At 47.0% G+C, this 10,000-nt stretch overlaps 1 protein-coding gene across 2 annotated transcripts in view; it reads left to right on the forward strand.

The window, feature by feature from the left end:
* The window catches only part of LOC126572057 (probable G-protein coupled receptor CG31760), a 38,228-nt gene that overhangs the window by 25,457 nt on the left and 2,771 nt on the right, over nt 1–10,000 (forward strand). The window contains exons 9-14 of one of the 2 annotated variants that reach the window (XM_050231077.1): nt 547–755; nt 816–1,065; nt 1,214–1,521; nt 3,292–5,148; nt 8,940–9,193; nt 9,488–10,000. The exon at nt 9,488–10,000 is cut by the window's right edge and continues 2,771 nt beyond it. In XM_050231077.1, coding sequence (XP_050087034.1) covers nt 547–755; nt 816–1,065; nt 1,214–1,521; nt 3,292–3,343 — 819 coding nt within the window. In that variant the 3' untranslated portion in view covers nt 3,344–5,148; nt 8,940–9,193; nt 9,488–10,000. The remainder of the gene's footprint in view (nt 1–546; nt 756–815; nt 1,066–1,213; nt 1,522–3,291; nt 5,149–8,939; nt 9,194–9,487) is intronic. The other variant, XM_050231078.1, reaches the window with a different exon arrangement.

A 10,000-nucleotide genomic window follows, 5' to 3' on the forward strand; every position in this document is an offset into this window, starting at 1 on the left:
GTTCTGGCCGACAGCCGCTCTCTATTTATGAACCGTTTCACGACGATTAACCACGAATTATGTTCTGGACATGGGCCACCATCATAGGCACAGGCAACCATTTTGTCTATCGCTCACCGGTCGTTCTTCTCGGAACGGAACCTTCCGTAATCCGTCGGTCAGTATGGCTTGGTGTATGGGTTTTTGTATCTAGCCACTACTACAGCCACACTAATCACTTGAAAGGCTGTTGAAAGCTTCCTCTTGAAATTCATTCTGCGAATATATCGACAACGGCACCGCTGTGTTGGAACGCTTTGAAAGGGAAAGAGGTCAAGTGTTGAAGGTTGAAGTGACATTTGACTAAAATTGCTAGTGGATGTTAATCGTTGGGCGCTTAACACCCACTCACACTCGCTAGCTCCGAACTCATTATCCACTGAAATGCTGCCGGTAAAGGTCAGCTGCGTGGTGGTCCCCCAAAAATCCCGACACAAACCAGCAACAACGCAATAAATTAATGCTTTAATGTTGTACATTCCCCCGGGGGTGGTGGGACCGCAACAGATCGAGGACCAGCACGGGCTAATATTCAAGCAGTGCTCGTACAACTGGTGGGATCACAGTCTGGCGATCGGCGAGGTGCTGTTCCTGGCCTGGGGCATCCGCGTCTGCTACAACGTGCGCAACGCCGAATCGCTGTACAACGAGGCCAAACTCATCTCGTACGCCATCTACAACATCGCGCTAGTCAACACGACGATGGTGGCCTTCCAGTGAGTACCGGCTCGATCGATCATGTGACCCGAAAATTAATCTCCTCCCACCTGTGCCAGTTTGTTCATCTTTCCACAGGCTGGACCGGATATTAAATACCTGCTCGGCTTCATACGGACACAGCTGTCCACCTCGGTCACGATAGCGCTGGTGTTCGGTCCGAAGGTGCTCCGGATACTGCGCGGCCAGGGTGACCAGTGGGATCATCGGGCGCGAAAGCGCGGCATCACCGCCTCCTTCTCGCTCAACGGTATCGGTCTGGTGCCGGAGGAAACCGCCGACCTGTACCAGGAAAATGAAGAGTTAAAGGTATGCCAGACACCAGAAGTCAAATGCGAGGCACCACAGATTGGAACCATTTGCATTTTCTACTTTTTATCTCTCTTGCATTTTTTTTTTCTCTCTCTCGTTCTCTCGTTTTCTCGCTCTGGCGAACCCGGAACCCGGGGAACAAAAGGAAGAAATTCAGAAACTGGCTGCTCAAATTGAATTCATGAAAATCGTTCACATGGAAATGAACAATCGCCATCTGAAGCCGAAACCGGGCGGTTACTTCACAATGAAGAGCCCCCTCGGTAAGTCCTTCGGTGCCGGTGGTGGTGGTGGCAGCGGCAGTACCGGTGGACCGGTGGGCAGTGGTAGCGGCTCGCACAAGCACAAACACACGAGCACCAAGGACGATTCGCTGAAGGAGCACAGCGGCGTGACGGAGGACGGACACAGCGGTACCAACAGTTGCTACTCGGGGACGGCCAACTCCGTCGGGTAAGTTCCAGCAAGTCCGGACACCTCCCCATCCCTCCGGTGATTTCTGGCTCGATACCAGCAGCAGCAGCAGCACACCGGCAGTCGGCCAGCTGCTTAAGCTGACGCTTCCGCTCGACAGGAAACGGCCAACGTTTGTTTCACCTCCGAGCGAACCAACACGAGGACACTATTGGGACGGGCCAATTGAGACCGATTATTGGGCCGATTCCGTGAAATCGTCAATTGATTTGAGCGTCCGCCCAGACGATGCGATGGTGTGATAGCGAGCAACGTCGTGGCGCAAGGCGTTGTAGCTCGTTAAAACTTTATTCCCTTTCGCTCGGGGTATATGACGCTCCGTGCACCGTCGGTGCTGTTCCGAAACTACCGAGCGGCCGTACTGCTGTCGTACACATTTATCACGTGTCACGCAACGCGCCCCGGTCTGGGGAGGGGTTTCCTGTTGACAACTTCGCTTCTTGGAAACCCAGAATCCCATTTCCTTCAATGCCCTTTTTCCCTCCGCCGCTATCGTGTGCGATGCGTGCAAATGAATCCTGTGGGTAAAGGCAGAAAGGAAAGATGAGATGTGGCGCAGCGCCTTGAGCTGTTCGGTAACATTTCTTTAATGAACGTGGTAAATTGGGAAAAGTTACTGGTTTGAGTTACGCAAGACACCGATGATTGAATATGACGATCGGCATGCTAGAAGGATAGCACTCGTTACTGGAAAGAACATTCATAACAGTATGCTCTTGAGTTTTGCAGCTAACATATTCGCGAAAGCAGCCATCTATTGTTGCAATGTTTTGTTGCATCATTATTTTTTCGTTTTCCTCAATTATTGTGAATGCGATGTATTGCAGCTTAGCTGCATTCTTCTTATTTTGCTTTTATTTAATGTAATTGTGCCGCCCAAAGAACATTTCGAATGAACCGACGACGTATTTAAGAATTTGTATTTTGTTTGCTTTTCAAAAACTCTAAACTCTCGTTACCTAGAAGCAGTCTTGTAAAAAATATTAAACCGTAATGTTTAAAATTAAATTAAGTATGAATATCTCTACCGTGTAGGCGGAGTATGCATGGAAAACAATTTAAATAGAACAATGGAGGCGCATGGTAGACTGAAAGTTACTAGGCGCCTCCATTGAACGCCAACAGAGTTTTCCAAGTACGTGGAACATATCGCCGGTCGTTTGACAACGAAGGAATTACGAAATGAATTTTAATACCCGCTCCACCCGGTGGACAGGTTGGCGTAAGTTTAACCGCTGCCGCAGCGTCGGATTTCTGGCTCATTAAACAGCAACTTCGCTGGCATTACATCGCAGGCAACGGTGTAGCTGCGTAGTGAAACAAGAGCGCAAATAACGGAATGTGTCGCGGTGTTAATCAGTTAGAATTACATCATGCTACAACCGGGAAGCGCTAATTGGAAATATGAACTACAGCTAAAATACTACTGTTACTTGTGTGCCCTGCAGCACGTATGCTGACCACCTGTGATGTAATGGAGGATTTTCGAACGCTACGAGCTTCTTGAAACACGAGGCTTAAACACTATCATCATTATCATCATTTTGCGACTTAATTTGGATTTCGTTCGTTCGTTCGTTCGTTGAGTAAGCCACCTGTAAACGGCTCTAGCTTCTATTTGAAATCCTAGCTACGGCTTTGATCTCACGCCACCATCCGTGCCAACCGGCTTTTTTTCGCTTTTTGTAGCAACTGTAATTTCCACATTTCCACATCTGTTTCTCTGTTTCCCTTCCGTGCACTACACAGCTACACACCACAACAGCCAGCAGCGAACAACAGTGGAACCGAAAAGGTATGACATGGTAACCGAGATGGGCAGGACGGGCACGGGGATTCGCGGCGCCATTCTTCAACGACCTCCTCCTCCACCGCGTACACGGTCACCGACAGCACTAACTGCAGCGACGCCAACTATGGCATCAACTACAGCATCAACCTCTCGGCGAAAGGCACCCCGGCCACCATTACCTTCCTCAAGCGAAAGAGCAGCAACAGAAATGGCACAGCAAAATGTCCCCGACCACCGACAACCGGATCCAAGCACCAAAATAGCAACAATAACAACAGCAGCAACGTAAACACGCTTCCGGGCAACCGTCACAATCGTAGTGGCACTACAACCGACGAGTGTACGCCGATGCCGGGTGCCACTGGCAGCGATCACGATAACTGTAACAATAATCAAAGTAAGCCATCGACGAGCGGCTCCTTCCGGCGGCCCTCGATCGTTGGTCCCTCGGTCCCGGCAACGCACACCAACCGACGAGGTGAGCACCAGGAGCAGCATAATCGGATAAACAACAATCACCTGGTGGCCGGAATGGCAGCAGCAGCAGCAGCATCACCAGCAGTGGGAGCTAACGAGCGAGCTCAACAACAAACAGCACCGCCAGCCACCGGTCGACCATCGGCCAGCAGCATTCCACGTCCTGCCTCGCGCTCCTCGAACAGCACGGTCGATGTGGACGATGAGCAGCTTGCGGTTAGCGATGGTGCAACCGAACCGAACGACACCAGCACCAACACGAGCGACACCGTTGATCAACGATTACCGGTGTACGTTTGATCCCGGTGCTAGCCACTGCCACCGGCAGTACCATCAGAGAATCAGGGATCGTGATGAATCCGTTGCCGAATGAACCGGCGACAACTGTCCGGGTGCTGTGCCGACGAGTTTTTCATTTATTCATCAACGATCAACATCAACAAGCCGTACATTTGCTGCTTGATCGGTAGACCACTCGACGGACAGTTTCCCCAAGCACTCACCATCGCCATTACTGGCAACAAGGCATAAATCTTGCTGTGAATGCGCTGCGACAACGCTGGAAGGACGGTCAGGGATGTCCGATAAAGCGAAGACGGTCAGCGAATGGAACTCGGAAAGAAAGAAACTCAAAATGTCCGCAAAGTACGTGATAATGAAGAGAAATAAACAAAACGTTCCCGCGCCGGGTGTCGGAAGGGAAGGGAGCGGTGTTACATTACCTCCTGCACATCAACGGCCTCTGGAGGACCGGAACGGAACCGCTTGCTTCCAGGACAAATGCTGGGCTCCAAAATGTCTTCTCCGTCGGTCGGTTCTCGTGTGTCACGGAGACAAGTCCTACCATTAGTGTCACTCTTGTTGTCTCACCAAACAATGGACCGGTCCTGCGTCTTGTGACTCATCCTTGTCACCCTCACCGTCGTCATGCTGGAGTCTCACCGGAACGATAAAGGTGGAAAACTTCAAACTCCCAAAAAGGGGTTTAGCCAACCTCCCCAAACAAACCCACACTCACTACGAACCACGAGCACCTCACTCTCCACTTGTCACCGAGCGGTATGTTTGCTGGCTCGTAAGCTGGCTGGCAGGCTGGTCTTGTTGATGGACTCTGATAGCCCTTCAGCAAGGAAAAGAATGTTCCACATTGTGGGCAGTGCTGCATCACCACCACCACCACCACCACCACCACCATCGAGGACATCGAGCCGATGCGAATGATTTATGCCTCGGCGAACGGCGAGAGGACGGGAACGGCGATCAACAATCGGTTTTTGCATGTTTCACCGGCCCCCCGGGCGGCACGACGGTGGCCAAGTGGACACAGGACCTTTGATGTAAGTAATTCTGTATGTTGTTTAGTTGTGTTTGGAAATTCAACATTAATCGTAAACCAACAGTGTCTATGATGATGTTTCTTATGGCTTGCTGGATTGCTTACCTCCTAATCATGCTTTAGAGGGAGGAAGGATTAAGAATTTAACTTTGCAAATTGTTGCTGTGTTGTTTGAGGCAAAAACAAATATCTTCATCTCTAGCGCATTGCAGTGTTTTAAGGATTTTTAATTGAATAATTAAACAAATCTAGAAGGGCAGGTGTAGAGAACGGAACATGGGAGAGGGAGTTGTAGATATTTGTTTTTACCCCCCTGTTAACTCAATAGTTTTTCAAGAGTTAAGTGGTGATTAAACTACACTTTTACCATAAAAAAGTCGAATATAATTAATCATCAAGCCTCTTTTGCTGACAAGTTTAGTATTATTCAAGGTATCAAGGGATCAAAACTTGCGAAATTACCGACTGAAAGTTGCTCTATTTGTTTCATCGATTATTTTAGGTTCTTCGAAACAAAAATTTGAATTTTTTTGAATGTTTATACTGTAAGTGCACAAATCTGATTCTGTTCTTTGGAATCCATTAGTACCATTTTCCGTTCTGAAAACCTTCTCAACCAATTTCCAAAGAATTTGCCGAGTTGTAGCAACGTCCAACGAAAAGTACAATGCATGCTAAAATGCTAAATGAGACGTCCTTCATTCAGACACTACGACAATATAAACAACTCTTGAAGTCATACTCCGCTAACTCCCATAATCTTCCTAAGCATCTCTTGAAAGATAGCGCGTGAAGAACGACCTGCTTGTATTAAGGATACAAGCCCCTAGTAGGTGCTAATGCTGAAGTTGAAAGCCAACGTACTTAAATGTTAAATTAAAGCAAAGGCCCTGGCTTCCTATTTACAATCACTCCTCGCGTTTCGCTCGGTTGATGAATCTCCTCGTAAAAGGGTGTACGGGAACCGTCAACAACACCGCCACATTACCGATGCAGCAGTCCAGGCTTACACGGCGAGCAGACACTTGAGCGCGGTAGAACAATTTAAATAATTGCCCCAACACACCTCAGCGCATCTCCGGTACCGAAGGGGGTTCCTGAACCACCTGAAGCGTGGCAACGTGTAGCCCTGAACAAATATTGTTCCGCCGGGAAACAAGCTAAGAACAAAAGCAAAAGAAAGAGATCGAGTGAAAATGGGAAGGGACAGAGAGAGAGAGAGAGAGAGAGAGAAAAAATGAAAAAGATTAATGTGATGGGACGGACAAACGATGAGTGACGCATGCTGGACCTCACCTCGGACCTGCTGAACCGAACGGAAGGTTAGCGAAGGGCAGATTAAAGGATTTTCCGGAACCACCAAGTTACACACGCATACACACAAACGCACACATAAGTGCCTTAACCGCGTAAACCACACACGGCCTGACTCCCAATGATAGGCACGTTAATGGCACGCGTTACGGTTACAGAATTTCAGTCGTTCACGAGCGGAACCGGGAGTGCAATCCCGGTTATGCACGCTTGTGGCCAACCACTTGTCGGATGCACGGTTCCAGGACTTTTCCTGGAGAGAAGAAAACAAAGCAAAAAAACAACAAAGAAGCCGAACGAAGGGAGTCTATTTTTATTTTGCAACCCGCTTTTTACGCTTTGCACTCCGTAACCTGCCCGGGGAAGATATGGTAATGGAGCGGTGATGATAATACACTTGCTTACGTTCCCAACCCCAAAGTACCCTAGAACGGTCGGAAGAGTTTCCCATGCTTGTTTTCATCAGCTCCCACTTTCGATCGCATCCATGCAGCACACGGTCGGTTTCATTTCAACTTTAGTTTTCCAATTATTGGAAACGCGATGCCGGTGCATACAATATTCATACGGTTATCGATTGGCTTCCGGATCGAAGCACCGATCGAACCACAGTGCAACAGCGCTGCGTCCATCCAACCGTCAATTTTTGCTCCGCATTCGAGGAATCCAAAATCTGCCAAAAGCCGTGGCGCGACACACGCTCACGTCCTTCACTTGTTCACGGAATGTAATTTTGTAATTTTACACGCTTCTGGCGCGGTGTGGCCTTCACAGGTCTGTTCCTGGCCGCAACCTGGTTCCACGGTGAAATCGATGAAAAACAGTCCGCCACCGGAGAACGTGCGGAAGCGTCATAAAATCGGTAACTTTTATGAATCGACGAGCGATAAATTTCCTATGACAGGCCCTCCCCCACCGATACTAAAAACCCTGTCAATTGGGAACCCTTGGTGGGGTAAGGGGGACAACGAATATCGAATACCGACCAACCAACAACAGCACCACTACCACCACTACCACCGGCAGCCTAGTGATCATTTATTCTGGAGAGAATGATTTGATTTTGGGCTTTGTTAGCAGGGGTTTAAGGGAGAGCTCAAGGATTCTAATCAATAGCTTCTGGTTGTTCGAGTTGTAGGCCAGGGGTTTTTTGTCGACAAGATAATCAACAGGACGGATTGGTTTAGCTCGAGTAAAATTGATTTAGTTTTTGTCGCAATAAAACGTCAATGCGGCTAGGCGGAAATTACTTTATCAGCAGACCCCACAGGGAATTTTATCCATAAATGCCCATCATCGTTGGAGTAATAAGTCCAGGCAAGACCAGAATGTTCGTTATTTTCTGTTGATGAAAATCCCATATTTTCAGAGCACTCTCCCAAAAATGCTGCACATTGTATGCTACACTTGTTGAACATCATTGAGATCATCGTCAAGCTCTGATTCGACTCCTCCTGTACCGGGAAGAACCGTCGAAAGAAATATTTTTCAGCTGTGAGCTTTCATAATTGCACAAAGTACTGCTGTGCAACAGAGAATCCCATCGATGTTACAAGGATAATCATTGTTTATTGTTCCTTCGGCCGGGTTTCCATTACAAGACGATGTTAATAGGAGCGTAATATTGTCATTTACTTTGTATCGTCACCGTTTTATCTAATTGCTCACAGGGGCACGCTTGAAGGATAGTGTAACTGGGATGAGACTCCATCCAACGACACACGTGAATCCGCGGCAACAATCCTTTTCCCGACACGAGAATAATCATTGATTTTGGTGTGAAAATCAGCGCTTTTAAATTGTTTACGATTGACGATGAGAGCAACACACTCTGTTTTACTAAAATTGTGCTTGCAATATTTTTATGATCTAAATAAATATTCATGGAGAAAGTTAGTTATGATATTACGTCTGAGGGGTCGGAATATGTTAACTTTGTTTAACAAATGTCTCTCAATAAAACGTCTACGAATGCTTACTAAATTGAAATATTATTATTCAAATCCTCACCCTATGGTTCTAAATGAAACTTTACTCAAATATTCGAAAGCTCATAAGCTTTTGAACCGGATTATTCTCGGCTCTGCAACATGTGCAGTTAGTCTATGCTGATATAGAATCATTTTTCGTGCAACCAAACGCCGTAGAAACGATCTTTTCCTTTTTTAAAACTCCAAAAACTAACCCCATTGTTAGAGTAGCAGGGCGTGTTCGTTTTAGTTCATTATTCAACCAGAACCTCGTTTGTAGTAAGCATAACTTCTGGTCGCCGATGACGTGAACATTATTCTCGAGTTGTTATTCGGTCGCTTGGAAAAAAAAACTATTCCAAACTATCCCGTAAACTTTGCTGCCACCAGTTAGATTAAATTTGCTCCACACCACTCACATCATACACCTACCACGTAGCGACGGCTGTTCCTTCTAGATGCCGATAAGTTATTTTATTCAATTTTGTTCCCATACCTCGACTCGCAGGCTTTGCATGCTGGAAGAACGATATGAAGGACAGCAAAAAACGAGGCTGCCGGTTCCCCACGAGTCAGCAACATAATGATACAGTGTCAGGATGGTGGAACAATTGGGATCGAAAATTGGCAATCTCAACACAACGCCAGCAAGAAGGTAATAGAAGTTATCCGGAGATGGTTATAGTGTGTGTGTGCTGCCAATGGAAAGTTTGCTGTATGCAAATGATGTCTTATGATTCACAAGTCGCCCTCTCAATCATTGTGAGTGAAAAACATTTTATTATCACTTAAACACTTTATCATCATTCCATCCCGTTGTTTATTGTTATCAACCATTAACACGAAATAGCAAGCTTACTAGCGGTTGATTTTTAAATTATTTTCCAAAACCGTATGATTTCTAGCAAAACTCATAAAATCGAACCTCGTTAAACGCATGCTACCTCCATGTTCCTGTCCTCTACCGGAAGACACATAGTAAATGGACAATTTTCAACAGATCAAAGCTGAAATTATAGCATTAAATTAATTTTACCTTCCAACCTGCTGCTCCAGGGCTAATGCTTCAACGGTGGTGGACTTCAATGCAGAAAGACAAAAAGGAAAGCAAATCCAGCAAACGTTACCTAGCCTTCTTTCTGGAGCGGAACCAGCAAATCGATTTCGACACAGACGACATCTTTCGGAGGCGAACCTATGGCACTGGACCACGGCGAGGTTTACGATTGTGACAGTGATAGCGCGGGGAAAGAAATGGGAAAGCGCCCATCTCAATCCAAGGTCCTTTCGGAGGCAACGATAAAGACTCAGTCAACCATGCTCTCGGGCTCTTTATTCTTCGTCAATACGAATGATTTCTTTTCGCACATTCTGATCGTCATCAAGCGCACCTTCGTTCGCAGGGCAATCTCTTACAACTGCTCGCGAACAGCCGTGTGCTGGCTGTTTACGGGATATTATTCATCTTCCTGTCCATCTCGGTAACTGTATGCTCTCGGCACTCGTGGGTCTAGTAATGGCGGTATGAAGGAAGAAACGTTCGCCCGTTAAAACGGATGCCGTATTTGT

The sequence above is a fragment of the Anopheles aquasalis genome, chromosome 2 (genome assembly GCF_943734665.1).
Source record: "Anopheles aquasalis chromosome 2, idAnoAquaMG_Q_19, whole genome shotgun sequence".
In the NCBI taxonomy this organism is placed as follows: Eukaryota; Metazoa; Arthropoda; class Insecta; order Diptera; family Culicidae; genus Anopheles; species Anopheles aquasalis.